The sequence below is a fragment of the Eurypyga helias genome, unplaced genomic scaffold (assembly GCF_000690775.1).
Source record: "Eurypyga helias isolate BGI_N326 unplaced genomic scaffold, ASM69077v1 scaffold6511, whole genome shotgun sequence".
NCBI lineage: Eukaryota > Metazoa > Chordata > Aves > Eurypygiformes > Eurypygidae > Eurypyga > Eurypyga helias.
This window is the reverse complement of record NW_010230075.1, coordinates 2,959-30,379: the sequence shown is the minus strand read 5'-3', so window position 1 is coordinate 30,379 and position 27,421 is coordinate 2,959. Positions and strand designations below refer to the sequence as shown.

At 42.5% G+C, this 27,421-nt stretch overlaps 1 protein-coding gene across 1 annotated transcript; it reads left to right on the top strand.

Moving 5' to 3' along the window:
• Window positions 1-140: 140 nt before the first annotated feature.
• On the top strand, window positions 141-5,088 carry SLC30A10 (solute carrier family 30, member 10; the record flags this gene model as incomplete). Its single annotated transcript, XM_010160610.1, has 3 exons — window positions 141-224; window positions 3,663-3,899; window positions 4,613-5,088. Coding segments are annotated over 3 exons (797 nt in total), but the record flags the coding sequence as incomplete, so codon positions are not given.
• Between the last annotated feature and the right edge of the window lie 22,333 nt (window positions 5,089-27,421).

Genomic DNA, 27,421 nt, shown 5'->3' with positions numbered 1-27,421 from the left:
GGGGGAGGCTCACGCCTTGGCTGGGCGGCTTTTCTTTGTCTAATTCTTGTCATCTTTGAAATAAGTTGGTTTTGAGAAGGACGATGTTTTTTCTGTTTGTAGAACTTATACACAACACAGCGTTTCTTCTTTGAATGCAGGTGATTCGCCAAATGACCACAAAAGCCCTGAAGAGGGGCCTGAGAAGAAAAAGGAGAAAAAGTCTGAAGCCTTGAACATCAGAGGTACAGCACCAGGGTGTACTGCTCATGTTATATGAACTTTGAGATCCATTTCAGGCTTGCTTTTTTTTTTTCCCCCTGAATATCAGTAAGAAACAGAGCAAAAGCTCAGGACTCTTCTACGTATATGGACCCAGTTATCTTTAGCAGGAAGGTTTTGGTTGTGTGAAAGAGATAATAACGAAATAGTATGATTCTATGAAATGGTGTGATGCTGATTTGGCTCAGAGTGTGTTTGCATTTTGATTTTTTAAAATTCTTTAGAAGTGTGAAGCTGAATACTATGGAAAGGAGGAAAAGCCTGTTGCCCTAAGCTCAAGTCACTAGAGGCCTTATCGGAAAGTAAAGCAGGTAGCTGTGACCCACTTCTTTGAGCGTCACTACGGTGGTAGTTGAGCAGTTTTCAACTTTAAAATTACTTTGAGCAGAAAACAGGATTTCTTTAAATCCTGAGGTTAACGATGTTTTGTCGTCAGCACGTGGAAACAGGTGCTGAAACTGGTGCTTCAGCACAGTGTTTCTGCAGGTCCTTGAACTGTGAACCTGTCCCTGGGAGCGTCTGTGGCAGGCTCAGCCCTTCTCACACTGTGATTCAGCAGCTCTCTGGGTGTCTGTGGAGTGGAACTGTATAGCTGCTTCTAGGAATACGTTCACCAGGTGTCTCTCTCCCTCTCTGTACAGGTGTTTATATTGCCACACGTTTACACGCCTGTTCTGAGCAGACCAAAAGCAGGTATCTTTGAGTAGTATGTTAAAGATTGCTCACAAGGAAAGGGCTGTCAGAAAGCTGAAGCAGCATGGTAGTTCCAGGCTCTTTATGGTCACCTATCAGCATCTGATATTCCTCCAGAGTCATGTACATTGGCATCACATGAATTCAGCTTAAGAGGTCAGCGTGGCAGTCAGGCACTAGCTTTTTTCTTTTTGTGTGTGTGTGTCTGTCCAGCTGTCTTCCAAAAGCATTTTCAAGAGTCACACAAATGCGTTTGTAAGGGAAGATGCTGTGGGAATCAAACCGCATGCTAGAGCCACAGCGTCTTCCTGAATGCCTAGAAATCGTTGTCAGTGGATGCTGTGGCGTTATAGGGGTAAGATTATTGGAGCAGGCAAAGCAAACCATCGCTTTCAGAGAGGGAGAAGGATAGAAAAGCCAAGCGGATATGTTAAATGCGGCCTTACTTCCCTGAACAGTAGTGCTTAAACTTTGAAGAATGGCTGTAGGATAAGGAGCTTTATATTAGTTATTTTAAGATACCTGTCACCTTTGATTTAAAAAAAGAGACTTTTTTCCTCTAAGTGCTATTTTAACTTTAGTATGTCATCTTTGCAAAATCTGGTTTTATGGTCCTTGCTTCTTTAGCCAGTGTTACAGATACGTGGCTTTAAAATTCTTATTCAAAATCTATGTTTTTCTTTGCTGCTTTAAAGTTACATAGCTATACTTACTTGTCAAAAAATTCTGTGCATTATAGAATCGGAGCCTCCCTGAAAAACATGCTGGATGAACTGGATTGGCAGAGGAATTAGTTCCTTGGTTTTAAAAGTGAGAGGAACAGGGATCCAGATGTTCTGCCTGACTGGGGGTTTAATTATTGTAGTGTGAAATAATTCCTTTTACTTCTTGAGTGTATGCAGAGTAGCTCAGGCTTTCCAGCACAAGCTGTTGGAAGCATTGAGCTGCCCGTGGTCTTACTGTGCTGACTTTATTGACTAAAGTTAATTTTCGGTTCTGTTTTATAAACACAGCTTTTGGGGGTCTACAGGGAAACAGGTTCATTTCTGTCTAGCCCCTCACTATGTGATGTATAACCAAGATGTGCATATCAACGATGTCAATGTAAAATAAGCATTGTACAAATTCTGTATTCTCAATTCATAAATTCTGATATGCTTTTCCCCCCCTTAACTCAAAACAAGTCTTTCTGAAACATTTTCCTGTTCTTTTTAAGCTGTGCTCTCTAGTTAGTTGCCTTGGCAATTGCATCCTGCCTGTCCCTCTTGTTGGTGCAACAACTGATAGCCCATGCTGAATCAGGAGTATTTGTAAATGAGAAGGAAACACTGTGACACTTAGGAGGAGTCAAACCCCGTGGGAGACTGCCACGTGGGGCAGAACGTGCCTGACTCCAGCAGAAAGCACTGGATTCACTGAAAGCTTGTACTTTCTTATCTGACCCAAGCAATTTGGAGGAACTCCCGTGGTTATCGCTTTAATTTCTCACACAGAAGATCAATGTTCATGCACAGAGCTGGCAAGAAATGGTAGCACAGGCATGGCTGTAGGGCTAATCCAGTGTCCAGCATCACCAAAGTGGTGCTGTGTTTTTAATGAGTTTTGGAGGGAGCCTGTTGCAGCTTTTCCAGCCCATAGGAAGTGATTAAAGTGGAGTGAACTCTTGAAAGCCCTTGTTATAGGGATGCTAAAAGGACATGGTCCATGTTGTTCTCTCATGGGCTCCAAATAAAAAGTATTGGCAAACAAGTTAACTTCATGTATGTAGAGATGTTAGGAATTAGGCAGGGGTTGGAATGAAATCTGAGTCTGCACAGTAGACTGACAAAACTGGGGTGCATTTGAGCAATGATGGGAACATTATGTAACCTAGTAAAAAAAAAAAAGGGCATAAAGTATTCTTAGATTATTGTAACTTCATAGCAGGAAGACTACTTTGGTCATTGCAGTTAAAGGGGCAGCTAAAAATGTGTTATTATAAGGACTTGTTTTGTGTCTTTACCTCTTGTGCAAAACCACATCTATGATGTAAAAAGTGGTAACCAGCATTACTCTCAACCGTGGTGTCCAAGTGACTGACTCTCAAACCAGATTCTGATTTTTTCTTTTTTTTTTCCCTGTGTCATGGTCTGAAGGCTAGTAGTGTTGGTGGGACAAGGTTTTAATATGAATAGTTGTCAAGCTTGATCTGAAAATTGGAGTTTGAGGGTGGATCCATAGGAACAGGCTTAGGTTTCACGTCATTTTTTTCAGATTTCAGCAGTGTCATAGAAGCTGAAGGAGGAGAATAACTGTTACTGGGGGTGGTCTGTGGCTCTCAGCTTCCAGGGTAGAATGGATAGATTTGGTCATGAATTTTTAATTGAGATTTAATGTGCCAGGATCTCTCAATAATGTGCAGGCGTTTAAGCAACCACATTTTGTGTTGCCATGGCATTGCAGTTGGGCCGCAGTTGCTGGTGTACCCTACATGTTTAATAATGCAGCCTGCTTCAGCAGCTGTGTTTCAGAGTCGGTATTTCCCTTGCTGTTCTGTTCTGAAAGCTGTTATTGAAAACTTTGGTTATAAAGTTAGTGCTCGAAATATTGTGTTTTTCATGTCAAGTAGAACAGACTTGAAAAAAAATGCATCTTTGCTCTTTCCCCTCTCCCCCAGGAAAAAAACCTCCAAACCCCCATACTAATGGAAGTTGTGCCATTTGTTTCAGGTGTTCTTTTGCATGTTATGGGAGATGCACTTGGATCTGTGGTCGTGGTAGTTGCTGCTACAATCTTCCATGTACTTCCCCTGGGGAATGCTCCATGTAATTGGCAGTGCTACATCGATCCAAGCCTGTCAATAATTATGGTGTTCATCATCTTGTCTTCTGCATTCCCGCTTATCAAGGAGACCTCAATTATTTTGTTGCAGATGGTTCCCAAAGGTGTTAATATGCAACTACTGAGTAAGTCAAGTTTTGTTGTTGAAATGCTGTTAATTTAAATGATCTATTTCAATGCGTATGTTATTTCTGGAACGACACATTTGGATTATTTACTCATAATAGCTCTAAATTCTCAAGAACCATGAGAAATAGTCACATGCCTGTGTCCTAGCAACATGAGTCAAATCTCTCTGGATTAGTTAAAGCATGCATTTTGAGAATGCGGTACTCCAACAATACGTCAAAAATACCAGGTCTTGAGCTGTTAATGCTTTGTGTGGGGTGTTTGTGAAAGAAACAACATTGAGTTACAATATTTCCCAACCCACTATTTTCCCATCTTCTTCCAAAACAGCCTAGAAATTTCCATGAAGGCTGGTTAATTTTGTAGCTCTTTGGCAGTGTTGACGCTGGTTAATTGTGGGGTTATTTCTGAAATTCCGCCACGCTCAGGGCTAAAGAAACCAGAAGATATGGGGCCTTGACCAAGGAAGGGTTGCTCTGATGCTGATTCTATGAATGGCTGGTAAATTGCCATTAGGGAGCTGGAGGGATGGGGTGAACCCAAAAGGAAGGGTGATTCATGTGGTCATCTAGAGGCTGAACTGAAGGCAGCTGGGAGTAGATGTATTTTACTAAGTACAGCTCTCGAAAAAGTGCAATTTGGAGCATTGCTGCTTTTGTACAGGGCTAGTACACCAAAGCCTCTAATACCTCTCTCTCCTGTCTTCCAGCTGACAGACTAGCTCGTGTGCCAGGGGTTAGCAGCCTTCATGAGGTGCATGTCTGGGAGCTTGCAGGTGGGAAGAATATTGCTACTCTTCATATCAAGTGCCAAACCCCTACTGATTACCAAGACGCTGCTTATAAAATACGGAAGGTTTTCCACGAAGCAGGGATCCATTCTGTGACCATCCAGCCCGAGTACATTGACCAGAAGACCTCCCAGCTGCTCTGCAGCTCACCCTGCATCTCAAAAGCCTGTGACTCTCAGCTGTGCTGCAGTCAGCGGGAGCCTCCCCTGGCTAAAACTAATGGCTACACCGAGAAAAACGATAGTTGCCTTCCTGCGCTGCACAAAGACAATGGTTCGAGTAAAAATGATATTGCAATCCCTATTGACTACCCGCTGGCAGAGGAGAGCGTTAAAAATGTGAAAAATTGTGATGTGTCTCATGGCAAAGCCCAGTTGAGCAGCACGCGACTTTAGGCAATTCCCTCTACTCTGCGTAACGTTTTCATGGGACAAACGTTATCCTGGCTGGGAGGGAGGGGGGCTGTCATTGGTGGTTGTAGCTGAAGTTGGCGTGGCAAACAGATTTCTGTGCTTTAGCTGTGAACCAAAACGCACCCAAACCCCCCTTGTATCTGAAATAAGGATAAATATTTCCACGAAGGATGTTGCCTTCATCTGAGGTTTTCCTGATGCAGCCTAACACAGTTCCTTACCAAACTCCGTGTGAGTTTCTGCTGTTGGGGCAGATGGGGCGTGTTGCTGTCTGCACTGATGCTTGCAGTTCTTGGCCAGTGGCACTGGGAATGAAACTCTGGCCTGTTCTGCTGAAGCGAGCTGCTTCCCGAAAGCCCTGTGGCCAGTTAACGATTGTACTGGGCTGAAGTACTGTATGTTTATAAAGGACTTCAGTAGAGATGCTTTACTGGTCCTTAAAAACCATTTTGGCGTAGGCAGTTTGTGTTTTACAGTGACGCTTGTGCTTCTGGCGAGTGGGGCTTGTGGATGAATGAGTGTCTGAAGGGGAGGGGAAGCACTCAGGAATTTTGGCTTGCGTTTTCTTGATCGACTCCTATATTTAGGGACAGAGCAGAAGCTGGTTTTGTTTCCCTGCTAGTAATACTGGAGTCCTAGCCTAATCACAGATAAAGCGTGCTGAAGAATAGACTTCTTGTCGTGAAAGCGAAGAAATACTTGCTAACGTCTGTACTGATTCTAGCAAATGGGAAATGGAGGCAGTCATCCAATTAACTTTTATCTTGTTCACCATTGTGATTGTACAACTCAGTCTTCTTTCTTTTTCTCCTCCTGAGAACAGAAGTTATAATAGCCACAGTCCTAATTCATCATTGTGTGGGATGATTGCAGTAAATTCAACATTGAGTGTCTGACGTTATTCATGCTGAATAAATAAGCTAATGTGTTTATTATGAACAGTTAAAATTCTGCAGTTCTATTATTAAGACATAAATTAATATTGTGTTAATTAAGAAAGCCCCTTTAAAGTTTTATATGCAGTTTTATCACTTAGAGGGAGCTTTAAAAAAAAAATTACAGGGAATTTTTCCTGGTTTAGTCTCAATTATTTCTTGTTGCTTTGTTTTAAAGGCCTAAGCCCTTCCTTCTGCCCTGCCCCTCCTCCCTCTGCCGAAAGGTGTATTTCGAAGTGTATTTAGCAAAGCAGTTCCTTTATCTTTTTGCTGTTTGCATTTTTTTTTTTTTTTAAGGCATGCAGGGGTGTTTTAAGGAAAACAAGATGATGTGCCCATGTCACCAGTGCTGGATTTAGGTCAGGTCTGTTCTCCAGGTTCCTTGGAGAGGAGACTCACTACCTAATTCACGCCAAGTGTAGTGTTTAGCCTTACTGGCTGTGCAGACCAGATCCAGAAGCTTTCTAATGCATTTTGCAGTCCAAAGCAGCCTTTCAGTGGTCTGCATGGCCTGGGCAGACTATTTTATCCATTTATTTATGGGGACACCTCTATAAAATAGCCATGTCTTTACCTCACTGACACCTTAACAGAAAGGGAAAACTGATTTCCTGCCTGAGCTGGGAAAATACCGGGACCTCCTTGTAGGGCTGGCTAGAAAGCAGCCAACTCCTTAAAAATGCAATTGTCCTCAGTAAGTTAACAAATACTAAAACACACAGGAGGCTCTTTCGCTGCTTGGAAAATGGTATTTACTGAAGCAGAGATTGCAGTTGAAATAGCAGATTCCTGGATTTGTAGTTACCCATTTTGAACAGATTCTCAGGTGAATTAATATATTTTTATAGCCCTTCATCATAGGTTTGCATTTTATGAATTAAACTGCGTGTTAATATAACTAAAAACTTGATCCTCCAGTCTGTCTGATTCTGTTGGCAGCAGCAGAGGTAAAAGCAGCAGGGTCTGGCTTGGCAGTTACTGCGTGAAATCATGTAAATCAGGCAGCATTTTAAGAATTACTGTCTTTTAAAAGCATGTGGGGGAAAAAAAGTAAGACAACCCTTTCTTTTGTTCTTTTTGTTCTTATTTTCACCTATGATGATGTTTAAATGTCAGGGTTTAGATGTAAATAATAAATATTTATAGCTTTTCTGAGAACTGGAATAGAAAGCTCTCAAAATACCAACAAAGTCTAAGGGAGAACTTGCTTCCAAGATGCCCTCTAAGAAAGCACCCTTTGTAATTATGCATTTGTGTCTTAAATCAGGTCATTGTTTTGTATATACATTTTATTAAATGGTTGAAAGATGGAATAGCAGTATTGTTTACTCTGGAATTAGAGAAAACTAGTATGTGTAACATTGAGGCATTTGACAAAATGGGCCATCTTTGTCTTTATAGTGTTTGTTAAAACTGTGATTATCTGTTTTTTAAAGTTTTGAAGAGTGTTGTAACCTGAAAATACAATGAAGTAACATTCTTAAACACTTTTCTTGTCTGACTGAATGTACTATAATTGTTGCCTGTGAATAAGTAGGAAAATACTGGGGATTATAGAAATCTTCAGATCTAGAAAGCAAGCAAATTTAAGGTTTGCTTTATTACATAAGCAAGCAAAACCAACAGAGCTATATTATGTATGAGGTGAATGTTATTTTTCTGTGTAGGGACTTTCAGGGTATCCATCTAAGGTTTCTGACCCAGCATCCTAGTTTTCCTTGGACTCACAGAAGAAAATACTTTTCTTCAAGTGTGTCACGACTAGGCTGTCCTGGGTGGCCCCTCTCTACCTCTGCAGGTTTCATTCCAAGCAGCGTGTATTTTGTACTGGTTTCTTTTCCTCCCAGTTCTTGGCGTATCTGTTCTCATGCTCTCGAAGTAAGCTTACCTCATGTTGAAATACCATATATTTCAGTATTTGCCCTTATCTACGGGCACTTGTTCTAAATTCAGTTTTGTAGTGTATTGCACTGTTGAAAAGTCTCTTTTCTGGCCTCTTCAGCTTAATTGCTTTTTTTCCCTCCTCCAATTCAGTAATGTAAAATTCCTGACGATTGCAGGTGGATTGTGCTACCCTGTCCTCTCCAATTGCTCCCTTCTGACTACGCCACATGACACTTCTTTCCTTGAAGGGGTCGCCCATGTCTGCCCGTTACCGTCTGTAGCAAAGGACATCTGCTCAAAATGCAGGTGACTTTCAACCTAACGTCCAGCTTGTGTGGCCCTCTGGCCCATAACTGGTCATTTGTGTAACCACGACACATTGGCTTGCCTTGGCAGATAGTTTCAGAGCAAGAGTGAAATCTGGAATAAATTAACGTAGCATTAAATGCAAAAGCAATTTACTGGCCTTCATCAGTCACAGGCCTTTTCTTAAAGTGAATGACAATATTTTATTTTGGTCACCTTTTTCATATGATATCTTTAACCAAACATGTCAGTTTGGAAGTTAACACATAACACTTCCTTCTGTAACACTTTTAAATGCAGATCTTGCCTTTGGTTTTCTATGTAAAAAAAAAAAAAAACCCAAAACCAACAAACAAACAAACAAACCACCAAAAAACCAAACCCAAAACCCCAAAATAACTGATGCTACTTTTAGGAGTATTGCCTTTGTTTTGCCAAATTTTCAGTTGACTTCTTGTGTTCTTAGTGATACTTGTTTTGACTGGTAGTGGAACTGTGATTTTTTTTTTTTTTTTTTCCTCTTAATGTCTCTTCGTCCCTTCAATAAAGGCAGCATGGTTTTGCTAGTCTTCTGGTCATGCTGATGTACCTGTAATACACTTTAGAAATACCTCTTTTATGCACTGGTTTAATTTTTGCACTCCATTTAATTCAAAATCACTTATTTTCTGGTTTTGCTATGTAATAACACTTTACCTCTGCAAACCACTTTTTGATCTTGTTTAGTTCTTCCTATTCTTCCCCCTCCTCCTCACCCCCCCCCTCCCCCCTCATGTCTACCCAGTTATAACACTAATTACTGTTCTGAATCCTCCCTCTTATTCTGAACTTTGAAGGGAATATCCTGGCATCCAAATTTTCCCTGAAGTTCACCACCCAGAGTCTATGGATGGCTACTTCAAGGACTATTTTCTGTCCTGTCGTCTATGTGGAAGAATTATCTAAGTAGTCATCCTGAGATAGAAATATGTATATTTATTTAAGAACACTCCACCTGAAACAACTTTTTTGGGTTCTACACCTGAAAAAGTACAATGAAATCACTAGGGTTCGTAAGTCATTTGTTAGCGCCTTAGGGGAAATCTTGGATCACTAGTTGAAAAGCAGGTAAAAGGGACATTCCTGAAAAGATAACCCAAATGCTGTGAAGATTTCTATAGGTTCTAAGACTTACCTGCTGTACAGTGGAAAGATAAATACTGTATTTGAGCAGTGATACCTTGATATGAGGATGTCTCTGTATAAAGTTGTTACATTTATGGAGTTGTGTTGCTTAAAAGTTTCCTTCAGTTTTTCTGTTCATTATGTGATTTCAATAATGTGCCAAAATGTAATTTCTATCATTGCTGAACAAATGAACTGTAAATCACACTGTGGTTTTATTAACTATTACTGGAAAAATTACTTAGTTTTATGTAAAGGTATATTTTTTTTTTCAAAATGAACTTGGAATGTCTTGTAAATAAAATGTATTTTTAAATAAACCTGTTGTTATGAACTTAATATATGTTAGCCGTAGGGAGCTTGGGTCAACTTGGATAACTGTAAGACTAGTGTATGAGTAAAATTTGAGCTTGTAAATGGTGCAAATTTTGTTGTGTATTTGGAAGGAAAGGTGACAGATGCTCAAAAGCTTTTCATCTGCAAGCAGCCTGGCGTTTCCTAACCCACGTAACTATGGGGTACCAGACAAAGGTCTTGGCTGAACTGGATGGGCTCTGTGCAGAACACAGATGCTGTGTCACTACCCGGCTCTGTTAGGTTATACCGGCTCATTTGATGTTTTACCTTCCACTTAACGACTCTCCCGCTTTCTCTGTCATTCTGTGTGTGTAACTATGTCGTGGTGTCGAAAAAGGTGCCTGTGCGTGTAACATCAGGCTCAGGAAAGCTTTGAGGTTCTTGGTTTTGTGGCTTGAACATGGAAGGTTAGAAAAATCCTAGATAAGCCCTAACATTCCAGTCTTAGGTGCTGGTTTTGGAGCTCTCTTCTTAACACTGATCTGGAGTCCTCTGCCACCTGGGTCCTATCCAATCATGGCTTTATTTTAATCTTTTGGGCTTATCCAAATCGCAGAGACAGCATAAATGCTCCATAATAAATTGAATTTGATTTTGGTCAATATGTTGTCTGTCAACATGTACTTGGGAATTTTTAGCATCTTGGTTTATATTCCTCTGTTTGTAGCTGATAAACCACTGATAATTTAATTAAAATCCATAAAACAGTTGCTCACAAATAAAATCATCCATATGCTCAAGAGAAAAGGAAAGAAACAAAAAATTAAGAACACAAGATAAACGTTGAGAGTTTAACCTAACTGTTACTGATGTGCATTAACACTCTTGCAGCAACGCTGCCCAAGTGACCCTGGTGTGTCCTTTCAATGAGGTAAAGTTATTCTTGGATTTTGAAAATATTGACAATCACACATTTAGGACAAGGAGAACAAGATTTGGGGTGTGGAGTTCTAATCCTGGTGCTTAATGGAAGCACAAGCTGGCATAAAGCACATGAAATTTAAGATTTCCTCTACACAGACACCTATATTTTGTATCTGAGTCCTCCGGAGCAGAAGGTACTTTCTGCATTAGAAAGTTGATGCTGTTTTGATACTTACCTATCCTCCGAGAAGGACTAGAGTCAGTTTGGGTTGGACATAGTGGGTTGCATTATTAAAAACAGCTCCTAAATCCAGTCCATCCTCTCTACGGTTTCTGATACGTCAAGTACTTATGTCTGCAAAATGTTTGTTTGTGCATTTGAGTTATATATTTGCAGTTACAGCTTGTTGAGCTTTAAAATGTGGGGTTTTAAACGCATACCCTTCAGTAAGAATATTTTAGGAGGCTCCTATGGATCCCCCATGGATGGGTGCACAATGCTTGTCTGCTGAGGGGAGATGCTTTCTGATCTGCTGGAGATCCTGTTCTGATCCAAGGTTGTAGTAAGAAGTGGGGAAATAATAGTGGTTACAAGTGGGTGATGAATGGTCCGTTAAATTCACTGGCAAATGTAGAACAGTTGGGATGAAGGAATCTTCGAGCTAGGGCAAAGTGGAGGTTCAGAGTACGTCTGAGGGTGGGAGATGTGTGATGAGATGTCAAAGGAAGTTAATGAAGTTCCTCTGCCTCTTCAGGGATGCAAACTTTTCCCTCTGATACAAAAATGGAATTTATTGTTGAGTCCTAGCTGCGTTTTACAAGCAGAGCATTGTTTTGATATAAAACTCCAGATGGAGAGGCCTAATTGTAACGCATCAACTCTCCAGAGAAGTTCCTAGAGCAGCCCTGTGGGTTTGTGGCTGAAGTTGTCTCTGCTGAAGTGTGGTCAATCTTTAACACCGTTAAACCGCGCTCCCTTGCTGTGACAGGTTTCTTCTCTTAGCGCGGTGGCTAACATGCTGGCTGTCTGATGAAAGAAGTGTGTGTCTTTTTCAATAGAGAGAGTCTTTTGAATAACTGTGAAGCGTTATTGACTACTTCTATATTAGTAAATTAAATATACCAAGGAATATTCCCAGGCACAGGGAGCAACTGGAGTCAAAGAGCTTGCATCTGTGCTAGTAAAATACCACCCACTTCAAAAGAGGGTGGCTCTGTGCTGATGGCCAACTGGGATTGTGTCCTTGGCTCTGGACTGTGCCTGGGAACGGCTTGGGAGGGCACTAATTGCCACAGACGATGAAATGCTTGAACAGCTTACTAATACAGATGATCATGGTTCATCCCCAGGGACTGTTTGATTTGCTGATATTGATAAAGCTCTCAGTCCCTCAGCCTCTGCGCTGCTTTGCAAGGTAGCAGCACCCTGCAGATAGAAAAGGAGTTGAAATTGGTGGTGTTTTCTTGGATCAGAACAATTCTGGCAGCAAGTGGGGCCGAAAGGTTTCCTCTATCTCCTTCCACACCTACTCCGTGCTGTATCCATGTGCAGGGCGGGCTGGGAGGGGAATGGCTGCCCAGATCAGCAGTGCAGTCAGCAGATAACGCTATCATCGCGGCTGCTTGCATGGCTCTGAAAACAAAAGCTGCAAGGTAAGAGGCACGTTCGATATGGCGTTGCACTTTGCTTTACCTCCTTCCAGTCCTGGTACATTTATTGTTTTTTCAGCCTTCACCCATGTTTAATAAAGCTCTGTGTCTGTTTAATCACATATCAGTGCCCACCCTGCAGTGAGGAGATGGAACCAGAACTACAACAACAGGCTTTGGGGTACATATGGGAAAATAAACCCATAAAGGCATTACACATGTCATTGAAATGGCACAGCCTGTCCACAGCGCAGTGTACAGAAGTTTTGTAAGTAAGGGATTGCATAATTCAAGAGACAGAAAACAACACATTTCTTTCAATACACACCTTAAAATACAACCTTGGAAAAAGCATCTGATGTGGCTGAGCTGATGCCCCAAGTTTTAAAACAGAAATACAACAGGTGGTGGGAATTCCGCACAATGAGTGCCATGACATCTTGCAGAAGAGCATTCATTTAATTAGCTATTTCTCATTAAAACTGCCATCTGAAATAGGGATGATAGCCTTTCTGCATACCCTGTTTTCCTTTGCTTGCCCAAGTTGTTCACAGAAAGTGTTTCCTTATGGCACAGTCTGGCTTAAGAGCCCAGCAGCGTGCAGGGTCTGCCCTATGCCCTAACACCAACTGCTGCCTGCAGCTCTTGTGCTGCCTGTTGCATGCTTCAAATGTTTGCATCCAGATGATTTTGGGGACACTGCCATCAGGGCATCACCTTTCTACTTGTGAACATCTCTGGTGTCCTGAAATTCCAGTAGTGTAAGTTGGTGTTCGGTCAGCCCTAAATTGTCTGGGTGTAGCTTGATAAATCATGGCAGAGGGAGATAATCTGGGGTCCCAAAATAACTGCCAGCCCTTGCATGGTGCCAAGAGGAGCTGCTCTCCAGCTCTTGTTGAGGAGCAAGAGGGTCCTGCTTCTTCCCTGGCTTGCAGTGGTGGAGCAGACCTGTTCCTGTGCTGTGGCAAAGGGACATCGTGCATTCCCCAGGACGAACACCTTCAGCTCCTGCTGGGGAAGTGTTTGCTGGGGCTGTCAGAGTGGGAAGAGAGAGCCGGCGCAGCTCCCGCCACGACCCCGGAAGGTTACCTGACTAGCAGCTGTGTGTTCAAGCACGATTTCCGAGGCCATCCAGAAGTGGTCAGCGGTGTACACGTGGTTTTTCTGCCTCCTACTCCTGGACGCTTTTTACGTGGAGGCAAGGAGTTACTTGGAAACGTAACTTTGTGAGGCTTTGTTACGATTTTCCTTTATTCCCACTGTCTCCAGATGTGAACTTTTTCATTTGTTTGCAGTAACTCTAATTTGCCTCTATGCTTTAGTTTCTGAGATATGAAAACTGGTCTTAGCCGACCAGCTCCTTATGTTCACGGTCACAGTAAGTCCACCTACCCCTAAAAGTAATACTGGCTTGTCTTTTATGCAAATATACCCATGCTGTATGTCTGCACTGAAAAGAAAAAGGCGAAGGCAGAGATCCCAAGGTATAGCTCTCCTAAGGGCTGTAAAGTTCTATAAATGAGAAAAGGGATTATGCATCCTCCTGGTTGCAAGGCAGGGTACCGCTTCTACAGGAAACGAGCTGATCCTTTTGGGTTGGTGGTTGGGCTGACATTCCCCAAAGCTTGCCTTCGGCAGGCTGAGTGTTGCTGTCATCACAGTGCTTTCAGCTTTGCCAGCCCAGGAAGGAAGGGATTCGGCTCCTGATGCAGGAACACGGGCAGATTATCTGTGGGTGGAAGTGAACACAAGTGTGTTGGCTACAAGTAAGTTCTGGCTATGTTCACCAGCTGTAAAATTAGCCCTGTGCTCTGCTTTTCTCCATGTGGCAGGGAACTGGGCTGCCGGCACAGCAAGGAGGGGTTACACAGCGCCCCAGCAGTCACCTTACGGGCATGAAAATTTGTGTTTCTGGCTACAGTGGGGATCTCCAGGGGCCATGGAGCAGTAAGCAATGATACCTCCTCCTGATGACAGTGGCGCTTGTTCCTGTACATACCTATATGTATTATTTCTGGCAGAAGTCAGAGGATTCTGCTGATTATATTTCAGTTGCAACCCCCAAGTAACACTGATGTTACGTTTCCTTCGGAAAGACAAATACCGTCTCTCTCAAGGACTCCGTGTCCTGGCCAAAGAGTAATCATGTGAGACAGCAGCAACGGGAGACGGAGGGGAACAAAGAGGTGCCTGGCTCACAGAGCCCTTTCAAAGTCGTCGTTCACTTGGCCAAGGAGTCCGGCAGCTTGCCTGTGCTGCCTTTGAGCCCAGCATCTCTCGTACAGCCCCATGCCTGCCGCTGCGTGGGTAAGGGTAACCTGCTTTGTGTGGGGGACACAAACACAAACGCACACACACGCAGAGCAGAATGCAGTCTGGGAAAATGTGGCCTTAGGACAAGGAGCTGTAAGGAAGAGAGGGATGGAGTGCATCTCTGGTAGGTGGGAGGTTGTTTCCACAGCAAGTGAGAGGAGCAGCTCTGCTGCCTGAAGGCAGTGGCAGAGGGGGTCTGATGAAATGGAGAAATGTGTTGTATGTAACACACATGCACACACACACATATATGTATGTGTATATATATATGTATGTATGTGTATATGTATATTTATGTGTGTGTGTATTTTTGCATGCACACACACACATCTATATCCCTGGGGGTATTTAAAAGATGTGTAGATGTGGTGCTTAGGGACACAGTTTAGTGGTGGACTTGGCAGTATTTAGATTTACTCGATGATCTTAAGGGTCTTTTTCAACCTAAATGGTTCTATGATTATATATATATACACACTAACATATATATGAGCCTATTTATTATAGAATCATAGAATCACAGAAGGGTTTGGGTTGGAATGGACCTTACAGACCATCTAGTTCCAACCCCCCTGCCATGGGCAGGGACACCTTCCACTAGACCAGGTTGCTCTAAGCCTCACCCAGCCTGGCCTTGAACACTTCCAGGGATGGGGTATCCACAGCTTCTCTGGGCAACCTGTTCCAGTGCCTCACCACCCTCTCCGGGAAGAATTTCTTCCCGCTATCTAATCTAAATCTACCTTCTTTCAGTTTAAAGCCATTACCCCTTGTCCTGTCACTACATACCTTTGTAAAACGTTCCCCCCCCTGCTTTCCTGTTGGCCCCTTCAGGTACTGGAAGGCTGCAATAAGGTCTCCCCAGAGCCTTCTCTTCTCCAGGCTGAACAAACCCAATTCTCTCAGCCTTTCTTCATAGGAGAAGTGCTCCAGCCCTCATTTGCCATTCAGCAAATCAGATTTTTTCTTTAGGCATGGTGCCATACGAATATCACTTGCTGGTGATCCCCAATAGCTTCTATATCATATGTCCTTCCTGCTTATCACTTTGAAATGGGACCAATTCGGTATGTCAGGATTCCATAGTTGCCTGTTAAATAGTTGTGCGTCTGCCTGGCAGAAGTTGACAGGGTCTAGTGTCAGGGTTTTGTGTGTATTTGGTATATTTTCTGTGCCATTAATGAGCACTTCCCTGTGGATCTCAGCCCAGCTGTGTGAGGCAGCTTTCTGCTAGCTACTGAAGCTGTGTGAAGGGCAGAGGCGTAACAAGTGGACTTCCCCTGTCGCTGATTTTCCCTGTTTGGGTTGATCTGGGCAGAGAGGAGCACAAAAGTGGTCTTTAAAAGTTAGCTAGACACACAGAGGAAGAAAAGAAGAGGGCATGGCTGGCCAAATACAGCCAGTTCCTTGGGGAAAGTCGTCCTGATGCTTTGTTCAGTGTTAGTTGCTACTGCAGCGTGGGTTTTGGCTAGCAACAACAGCCACAATCCGACAAGCTCTTATCATCCCTTCTCAAGTGTGTTGGGTCCTGCTCCACCCTGACTCTATCTGGGGGCTCCAAACTCCAGCCTCTCTGATGCCTTTGATTATTTTCCTTCCACTTGCTCTTCTCAGATGCTTTTTCCCTTGTCACCCAGTGCCTCCCTAATCTCCTTTCTTCCTTGCTCATCTGTCCAGGGCTGCCAATCTCTCCCTCGCTGCCCTGCTGATGGCCACCTTGTGCTTGTTGTTTTTCTGCTTGGAGTCCTCTTCCACTTAGTCCTGGAAAAAATTAGTTCAGAGTGGCCAGGTCTAGGGCTTGAAAGGGCAGCCAGCTCGAAAACTAACGCTCTTTATGGAATGGCTGCTCAATGTTATATCTAACCTGGGGGTTGAAAATACACTGCTGGCCAATGTTCTCTTTTTATTGAAACGTAGGATGTGGTGTGTTAGAGGTTAGAAAGTTTGAAGATGTGAAAGCTCAGCCCAGCTACTGTGGCCGAGTAGAAGTATTTTTTAACATGACTGCTACTAACAACCACATGAAAAGGGAATGTTGTGGTGACTAGTTTCAAGCAATATGGAGAAGGGAATCAACAGAGTCTGCAGTATTGCTACTTAAGGAAGTATTTGTGAACACTCAAAGCTTTTGTGAGAAACCATGGAAATTCACAGTATGGGAGGAATTTGGCTAGTGTTTTCTGCAGTGTCCTTCAGGGTCACACAGTGACTCCAAAACAAAGCTCCCTCCCGCCGCTGAGTGCTCTCCCTTTGGCAAAGACCACAGCTTTCCTCCAGACCTTGAGGTCCAGCCCATCCTCAGTACCAACAAACCACCTCTTTTTTAAACCTGGTTTTCATCTTATTTGGGACCAGGCTGGCCAGACTGCAGTCAGACAGGGCTGCTGTGGCGCTGACCTGGGCTCAGCTCCTTCCTTTCTGCTTTCACCGCCTTGGTCCGCTGCCTCCCAACAGCAGCGCTCAGAAAAACCTGGAGCATACTCCCCATGTGCAATTTTTCTGTACACATCCAAAGGATTTTAGAGAGCTTGGGGTGAATAGAAATTCAAGAAGGAGGTGACTGCCATTGTCTCCTGTTCTCAATTTATTGTTTGGGACAGGGAAGGAAAGAGGATGTTTTGGGTTCAGTTACAACAGAGATTTGTATGTGCTCTTTACTCAGCACTAAGTGCTTTAGCATAAACCTCCTGACCCCTAGGGAACTGCTGCTGTCATGATAACAAGCCGACATTATGAGTTAATGCTTATAATAACATTTCATTTGGTAAAAGATTTCCAGGGTTTACAACTTTGAACCTGTTATCCTATATCAGATTAATACAACCGTATTCACAGAAGTGATTACAGGGGCACTTCTCTTGAGATAGGCAACTTTTCATGTATGAATGATTAAACAATTCTGACTAATTTGTCTGTCGTTACACTTTTTAAGGAAAGAAGTCTAACAGATCTTGAACAAAGATTTCAGGCACTTAACCTTTTAATCTGATTAAATTAAAATGAAGTTCTGCTGATTTGAAAGACTGGTGATTCTACCTTCACTGAGACCATGGGAGCTGTGTGACTGAACCTCGTGAACCTCACTGTGACACTCATCACTGCTGCTTGTTTTGCCTGGCTGAACCAATGCCTCTGTCCTCTAAGATTTATTTATTTTTTTAAATCCACACTCCTCCCTCTGGGCTTTTAATGATAAGACTATGTTAATAAGGCTGAATTTTGTTTGTCCAACTGAACATTGTAAAGAAACTCTCTGAAGTCTTGTTTGAATATACACTAAAGAGTAAATGTTTAAAAATGTTAATCTGTATAGAAATGTCCTAAAGTTTATTGCTCTTAATATTACTAATCCTTCCTTTATTAGGAGAGCACCTGAGAACAGGTGAAGGTCAGAAGCCTGTTTTGCCAGGCGTACTAGAAACTTAAAATGAGTGGCATGTCTGAGCCTCAAGAGTTTAAAATGTAGACCAAATTCTCAAACTTCCTATGAATTTGGGACTTTTCTTAAAGTGAGTTTTGCATTTAATGGGGTTTGGTGTGAGTAGCCAGTCTAGCTATGGTGAAAGGGCTGTCAGAAGCATGTGTAACTTTTGCTTCTTGGTGGCTTTGTCTCAACTTCAGATTTAGTGATGTTGAGTCCAGTTGAGCCCAGTTACAAGTTAGTACATCAGGATTTATGCATGTAGATCTATTTTAATCAGTGAACTCACTGATTTCAGTTGTTCTTTAAATAGCTTAGGCTTAGTAAAGAGACTAAAAAGTTAATGAGCCCATTCTTCAGCTCTGACAGGAGTGCTCAGACTGGCTTCTAGTCTTGGTATGTATGTCAAGCTTCGTTCTTCACCTGTGGATTAAAAAGGAAGTTATTTGGTCCCTGGACCCAGGTCTGTGGCAGTCAAGGGATGATACCCTTCTGCAGATTTTGGGTTGTCAATATAATTCAATCAGTGCTTTGCAAGAAATATGTCAAATCCTACGTGGAAGGCAAAAAAGCAGCCAGGAAACAATATTTACTTTTACAGAAATCATGCTGGATTGGAGTTTTCTGGAAGTGTAGGTTCTATACTGTCAGTAATGTTATTATTTACCTGAACCAGTGCCTTTTTTTCTTATCTGCTTATCACACCGTGTAGCCAGAAATCTGCTTCACACGCTACACACAGAACAGTTTAAGCATTTATTTTAAACAATGTGGGTTTCTTAATGAGCTAGTAATGAGCTACATATCCTGCCTTTTGGAAGCATGCTCCTCTTTTACACTGCCCAGGGACATTCTGGTCTGACTTGGGTTTTGGATGGCACATTCAGGGCTGGAATTCCAGTGCTGCTGCTGGAAATTCCTAATGGGCTTTGAGCTCTCTAGTCATATAGTGGGTTTCAGTAGGACAGCAAAGAGCATCAACAAGGCATGCAACTTTGTCAAAGGTGGAGAGCTTCTTCAAAGGTGAGATGAAAGAAAAACCTTAAAATGAGGAGTGTGGCAATTCTCTGATAACTTGCTTCTCTCCTTTAATGTCATTTGTTGAAGATGAGCTTGTTGAAACAAGTGGCAGCTTAGTCCTTATGTGTCAGAGTAATGCTAAGAAGGTGTTTTGTGTAGACTGCAGGATTTTGAAACAATAAAAATCATTGCTACTCCTCTTTTCAGTACAGAAGGACTTTTTCTGAATGATGACAGCAAGGAGTCAGCAGGACTTGCCTGGTGTGGGTGGACGTGACTGACACAAGGACAGGCTGCTCTCTGGAAAGCTGAGCTTCTTCCCACCAAGAAAGATGGCAAGAAACAGCAGGCTACTGGCATTTGACAGCTCCTGTTGGACTTGCTTTCCTGATCAGAAGCTGCTTAGTGGTGAGAGAAACATAAACTTCATATGGTAATTCCTGGCAGTCTTGCATGTTACTTAAAAGACATGACCCTGATGAGCTGCCCAACACTTGTTATACAGTTTCAGTCAGACATTGCATCTCAAGATGAAAAAAGATAACTTAATGTAAACTGAACAACACTTTTGATTTTATTCCAGAGGAAAAAATCAAAACAGGTTACGATATCACTCTTACATTAGTGATGTCTTTGGTTACACATGCATCTGTCTGGGCCTGATGTACATAAGCAGAAAATAACACAACAAATGGGAACTGATGTATTTGTCATTCTGCAGTTGATACAATAGATTCCACCTCATCCTGACGTACTCAAGTCTTCCTTCTTACTCATCTTCAAGATCTAACTGTTGAATGCCTGCCTTTTCCCAGCACTTTTCTTGTTAACTTACCTTCACTTTTCTTGTTAACTTACCTTTAGTGCATGATTTCCTAGGGCTTCTCTTTGATTACAAAGGAACAAACCAAAATGGCAGTGCCCTTGGGCCTGGAGGCACATAAGGGAGCACAGCAGTGGGGGAACCTCCAACTTGAGCAGAGACTCTCCATGTGTGCCAACACTTCAGTAGGATGAAAGTTTTTTTTGATGGTGAATTTCATGCCTGTTGGATGTATGCTTTTGCCAACAATATTTCCATCCTTGCCTTTTTTTGGATTTCTTTTTCTTCTCTTACACATTTCCACCATCAGGAGCTAGTCTTTCCTCTGTTTTTTTTATGTCTGTTTGACCAGCAAGTCTTGTATCCTCTGCAGTTTCCCCATCCCATTCCCAGTTACCTCCTCTCACCTTCCTTCTTCTAAGTTCATCTAGTCAGGTCTTCTAAGGGTTGGGTTCACAACCTTGGCATTCACAGCCTTGGTCAGCGTGAGCATTATACACATGCTTATAGATTTACAAATAAACTCAAGGAACATGCTGGATTGTAGGTGGGAATCCCACAGCTCCAGCCTCCCATGCTGTGGAGCAAGACTTGTCATGCCACAACTCCAAAACCCTTGTTTTTATATGCTGGCACTGAATACGCTTCTCTGAACAAGGAAGGAATCCGTTTCACCATATGGCCTGCCGCCCTCCAGTCAGGGTCCAACTCGGTGCTTGCTTTAAGACATTTAAACCAGCTTGCTTAGACTTTGGGTTTATTTCTGGGGAATGGAAGGTGACTGATATCCCTCCTCCCCATCCCACACCTGTATACAGAAAAACCCAGGGGAAGGTGAGATGTCCGTAAAACAGAGAAATTAAGTGGGAAGGCACACTAAATGGTGGGAAGAGTGAGGGCTGAGTCAGCAGCCTTCACCTTTAGACTTGAAGATCAGCATGATCTCCAGAGCCATGATGTAAAAGCCTGGCTCTAGGTGTTGCTCTCTTTGCCTTGACATGAATGAGACATGCAAGGCTGATAGATGTACTGAGTTAAATCTTTCACTTACACTGGTTTCATATCGATGTTGTGAATGGAATGCAAATGCAAATTCCTGGTTCATGCTGGAATAAATCAGGGAAGAGTCTGTGCCATGGTATCTTGAAGTCTCAGTAAGAAGTCTAATCTGAAGCAGAATAGATTTAAAATCCTAGTGAGCTTACTAGGTGCTGGATCATGGTCAAAGTTAAAGTTTATGATGACTCGTGTACCTTTGGTATCAACAGGGGGTTGGCTCTTGAGTCACTAATAATTAGCAATAATGATTCATAGAAGGGGCAGAAAGTGGTGGGCAAAGGTGAGATGAATCATGCTGCCAGGGAAGCTCCATTTTGCTACTGATCCATGTCTTCCTAAGCCTTGGGGCTTTCCTCTTTCAGAAGAAATAGTGATTCACTGAAAAGCAACTGTGAGAATGGCTTCAGGGGAGTCTACATTTTTAAACTAACAAATGTTTTGTGAACAAAAGCATCCTGATCTTGTTTAAAACCAGTGTTTTCTCTCCTTATTGTCAGTCCTAAATATGCTTGTGGTTCTATATCCTTATACATTTACTTCATGCAGAGGGTGAATTGCAATTCCCTGCTGTTGGCTACCAGGGCCGTTCCTCCATATTATTTTACAGTATTCCTCAAAGAAGTATTCCTCATACAAGGAAATTATAATGAATAAACTGATGACCTTACACCCAGCTGAAGTATGCAACAAGGCTTGAAGAAGTAGGTAAAGGAAAATCTTTGCACAGCACTGATCTTTCTTAACTTTCCTTTTCCTCTAAATACAATTTAAAAACCTATTTAGTGTAATTTCTTGCTCAGAAAGAATGTCCTTTAGGGAGTTCATTTGCAGTATTGAGAACAAATACTACATATTCATCTAGCAAGCAGAATCATGTGAGATTACTTAGGAAAGCATTCAATAAGCCACTGTGATTATTAGCAGTCAATACTGAAAACAGGTGGTGTTAAAACATTTCTTATTGAAAGGAAAGCAATGCTGCAATTATCTCAGATGAACACAACAAATTTCAGGTCTGAAAATCTTAAGAAATTGATCAGCCAAGCTAATCTTTGTTCAATTAGATCTTTGCTCAAAGAGAGCCCAAGGGAATACATGTTCTGTTTGCCTCAGAATAGAGGTTTTTTCTCATATGTCTATCCATTTACCACTGAACTCTGATGAGGTGTGGAGTTAAAAGCATTTTCAAGATACATTTCTGCATATCATTAGAGTTTGGGAGAGATAAATCGTCCTAGGTGGGCTATTAAATTTAATCGCAGCAGACTAATGATCCTTGCTGGTAGATACTGATTTTTATTTTAATTTACAGTCATTGTTTTCCTTATTCTTATTTCTGAGAAGGCGCAAGGTTTTTATTCAGTCTCTACCTTGGAGTTCTAACAGTCTTCCCAGAGTGAGTCTTTTAGCAGAGGATTAAACATGTCTGGTGGGACCTAGTTTGTGATGATGGAAGTAACACCAACATGCAGGGAAAAATGGATTTTAAGAAGGAGCTTCCAGAGGACGTCAGAGCTCTTCCACAATAAAAGTAGTAAAATATTCCAGATATAGGAGTAAGTGTTAGAAAGCAAGACAGAGTAGAAACAAATTAGTTTTAAATCTAGGAACTATCTAAGGAAAGAGGTATAAAAAATAGTATTTAAAGGCTACCCCATTTCCTTTTATCTGAAAATTTTCCTCAAAAAACTTTAAAAATGGATTTTTTTTAACAGTTGTTCATCTTCTTTTGGATTGTCTACTCTGCACTGGGAGAAAACTTGGCTGTTCCAAAACGCTCAACATGACTATAAGTTAAAAAAATAAATTGGATCGATCCCCCACCCTAAAACCAGTCCCTTTGATTAAAAGCCTTTCAAAAGTTAAAGATCAGAATCAACATATCAAAAATAATTTAATGATCTGTTGAAGTTCGTTTTTAACAATTTCTTCCCCGATGTGCGTGACAGGCCTTGTTTCTTCTCTGTTCTGCAATCTAGAAAAAAGTGGATAAGTTGTTATCATTGTTGCATGCTACCAACAGTTGGCACAAAGGTAGCAATGCTTGTGATGCAGGCATCCACACACATTTTTGATGTTTGAGGCATTTTATATGAAAATGAGAGATATGGCAACTGAAGAGAAAAACACTCAGGGTCATTAACACAGTTTGAACCCGGTAACTCTCTTAACTGTGATAGGCATGATTTTTCCATTGCACTTTCTCCTCTACAATGGACATAGCTAGTTTTCTTTGGAGGTGGTTGAAGTATTGCTGGCCAGATGTAAAATACGTCTTTTCGCTGGAGTGGGATGTCCTGGACGCAGATAAGTGCATCTTCCTATTTCAGGAAGACCAACACAGCTGAGTCTTTCATGGAGGGTAGGAGGTCAACCATTCAGCTCCTCGTTCTGCCACTGCAGGACACTTGCTTACATTAAATTTCTTTAATATCAGGGCCAGTTTCAAGTGGAAGGGATTTTCCTTGCAGAAAGCATTCCTTAATTGACTAGACAGATGATGAGAAAACATGGAGAATTACTTTACTGTTGCCTGGGGATGTATTGTAGGGATCTGCCACTAGAAGTCCATGTCACAGAGTTTGTCTAAAAAAAAGTTTCAGTTTGCTGAAAACCAGCAATAAAACAGAGGAAGAATGAGATGCTTTCTACCAAATAGCGTGAGAAAACTCATCTCCATGCAAGACACCATGACAAAACCTCTGCCTACACAGCAGTTTTCAGATTCAGATGACGCAAATCCTGGGGCCCATTGGTGCAAGTTATCGGAGACGCCTGGTGACAATGAGTTTGCTCCTCTGCTATCAGCCTTTCCTCATAGCCATTTGTTTCACTTTATGGTTTGAGTTCACATACGGGGTGCCTAACAACCTTCTAAGAATTTGCTCTTTGTATGTAAAGATGAATTGTATACCCTGAACTCTCTTAATCTCTGGATGCTATAAATGCTTGTATGCCCTCAGTGCACACGTTGCTTTTGCAAACAAGGCCCATTCAGTGCTCACCTTGAGCGAAGGCACCAACCTCTGGGCTATCTGCAGCCAACAGGCTCTTTGTCTTCCTAGGACGGAGGTCACTTCTGGGAAGGCATCTACTAACTCATCCCTGCCTCCCATTTGTGTCATTCCCCAGTGCCCTGAATGAGGTCAACGTCCCACTGTATGGACAAACGTGAAGTCTTTTGCTCAAGGGTCAGACTCAGTCCATCAGAGCTTCTGAGCACAATTCCTGAAAATCAGTAATGATAGCGGAGTCACTAGCAGATTTTTTGCAATGTCTGGTGTTTCACACCTCTCAGAGAAAAAGCATCGTTTGGGATGGGTCTTTATCTACCTTTGATTTTTTTTTTTTGTGTATTTTTTCCTTTGATCTAATTTTTTGGGTTTTTTGTTGTTGTTGTTTTGAGATAATTCACACTGCTTTCTGGCAGTTTGGAGCATTGGGTGCTAGGGTATATTGTGAGTGTGGTTCTTAGGGGATAAAGACCACTGCTTTACATCAGAAAGAGAACAGATGAAGGGGAGGAAAGAGGCAGGGCTTCACCCTATGGACGAGTGAGGAAGCTGGTGCCCAAGCTCATGCGTTGCTGAAGACCGCAGCTGCACAAACTGATGCTGCTGGCAGCAGGGGCTCACTCCTCTGCCTGGCACTTCTCAGGGCGGGCTGTGGGCAGGGGAGGGATGCAGAGCACACCTATAGAAGGACCATTGCCACTTGGCACTGCCAGGGGTATGTAGCCACAGGGGAGGGGAAAGAGGATCCAGGGTACCCTTGCTTCGGCTTTTTCACTTGATTTCATCCCTCATCAGGAGCACTGGAAACCTCCTTTCTCCCAAGTGACAGCTGAAGCCACCCATGATTTCATCAGGTGGATGGCATAATAAATCTGTGCTACATTGTGAGACTTGCCATGATATAGCCTGGAGAAGAGGAGGCTCAGGGGAGACCTTATTGCTCTCTACAGCCACCTGAAAGGAGGGTGCAGAGAGGTGGGGGTTGGTCTTCTCCTAAGTGACGAGTGATAGCACAAAAGGAAATGGCCTCAGGTTGTGTCAGGGGAGATTTAGATTGGGTATTAGGAAAAAATGTCTTCCCTGAAAGCGTTGTCAAACGTTGGAATGGGCTTCCCAGGGAAGTGATGGAGTCACCATCCCTGGGAGTATTTAAAAGTCGTCTGGACGAGGTGCTTAGGGACATGGGCTGGTGGTGGACCTGGCATTGCTCGGTTAATTGTTAGACTTCGTGATCTTAGTGGTCTTTTCCAACCCAAAAGATTCTATGATCCTATGATTTTATGCCTGCTGGTGGCACTCTGGTTTGTTTGTACAAGCTTGCAAGCCAGCCCAGCTCCCTCGGCAGAGCTGCACATGGCAAGTGACAGGTGCGTGCTCCGAGGGCACGGTGCTGCCTGCTGGAATGTTGGCTCCTGCTCCTGCTCTGGGCTTTTGGGGTGTCTCCTGCAAATGTGAGCAGCAGCCAGGTTGAGAGCTCATGAGATTCAGGTGTGATTCATTGCAAATTAGTGTGGCTGCGAGGTGGGCAAGCTCCTTAAGGGTGGTTTAACCTCTAGAAAGTGGAAGCTGTATGCTCTTGTGGGTTGGACAGTTGGGCAGCAGGACTCATATTTGAAGGAGACTGGGAATTTTACAGGATGAAGAACTACTGCCTGTTTAGGGAATTTTCACTTCTCTCAGTGTAATCTCCCTTATCTAAAGCCCATTTTGTCAGAAAAGCCTTTCATTTATTTTAGTGGGCTTTAGTCATATATATTTATAGCCCACCTTTTCTTTTTTATTTTCTCATTTAATGGTGTTTTGTTGCTGGATTGTATCAATCTTCTGTTCTGAGGTTAATTTTAATTGCAGATGTAAAATAGCTTGAAGAACTGAGTTGAAATAATTCACTCTCATAGATCAAGCAATAAATATGCATCGGGTAACCGAGCTGTTGCTGCATCAGTAACACTCCGCAATAGCACGAAGGCGTATGGGTGTTCAGAATGGTTTCACTGACAGGGATTTGGATGCTTACAAAGAGATTTGCTGCCTGGGCAGCTGTTACCCTGCGGAAACGTGCCCTCCAGTGGGCACTTGAAAAGTTAACCGGTGTGGCTGGGTGGCTACGCAGCAAGCCTAATGAAGGAATGAAGGAAAAAATTGCCCAATATTGGCGGGGGATGGGGGAGGGGAAGAAAAAAGAGAGATGGCCACATTTTCTTAAACTTTACCATTTAAAAAAGACGATTGTTATGAGAAGTGATAAACATCACCAAAATGTTCATTCAGTGACTTTTGCAAAACTCTTTAAAGCACTTTTATTTAGTGTGTGTATGGGTTTTTTTTCCTTGTGATAATGAAATTGTTTCCTGTATTATCATAAGTATCATCTCCTTTGGAAAGAAAAATATTTGAATATTTATGAAGTACCTTCATAAAAAATCTGTTGTGTTTTCTTCCTCAAGGAGAAGGCATAAATATTTTATTGAAATGACTTTTTAATTTTTCAATCTTTTTTCTGTTAAAGAAATGCAAACAGTTTGCAACCAAGGAACAAAGTCGGGCTTTGTGCTCTAACAAGCATTGTAGGCACCACCTGCTTCTGGGCCAGAGACATCATGTGCCTTTCATTACCATCATTACTCATTGTTAGCACATCTTGTTAAGAGCAAAGCATAAAAGAGCAAGGTTTCTAAAGCTCTTACGTGTTCTGCTTGCGTATGAAAATGTGTTAAACTCCTTGATAGTGTCTAAGGTGTCAGTTGTCTTCAGCTGCCCTGAAGAAATAATTTGTAGTTAACTTTTTATTGTTAGTGTGATAGATCTTTGCAGGGTAACCCACAGTAGCCTCTGTAGTAAGCTCCTCTCTGTGTGACCTGGTGGCCTACTGCTGCATGCTTTCTCGCAGGCTCAACTGTATTGCAAGAAGCATTTCCTTGTGTAAGTATCAACCTGACAACTCTTGGGCAAACCTCTGGTGATGACCCTGTGCCATTACTGGAGCGTAGCTCCTGTTGCCAAACCCTTACTCAACTCCCTGGTGGAAGGGTTGGCCCTAGACAGGAGTTATGCTACTGAATTCTGGTTCTTTATGGGTTTGTGCTGAATCTCCTTTTATCTTCTTCTATGTCTACCTCCATTTTTAACTTCCCCAGGTCCTCCATCCTGCTCCACCAGGCAAGTCATGAGAAACTACCCTGTTCCTGACCCTATGTAAGCTCCTGTTTCAACTCAGCTGTGTGCCTGGTCAAGGGTGGACTTCTTGGACTGGTCCTTCTCCAAGTCATGCAGCCACTTCACTAAGAGCTCTTTTCAAGGTAAGCGTTTCAAATGTTTTTATTTTCAAATGTGTCTGTTTTCAGACTTTTCTTGAGCTATGAGAAGAAAAGGCAGGGCCCCAAAAGGATACACTCGTGCTCTGGTCAGGCAGACAGTGGCGATTTCATTCCCTTTTCTGTGTCTATGCAGAAGGTCTGTGCTGATAAGATGTGCTGCTCACAAATTGTGCTTGTCCATGCTTCTG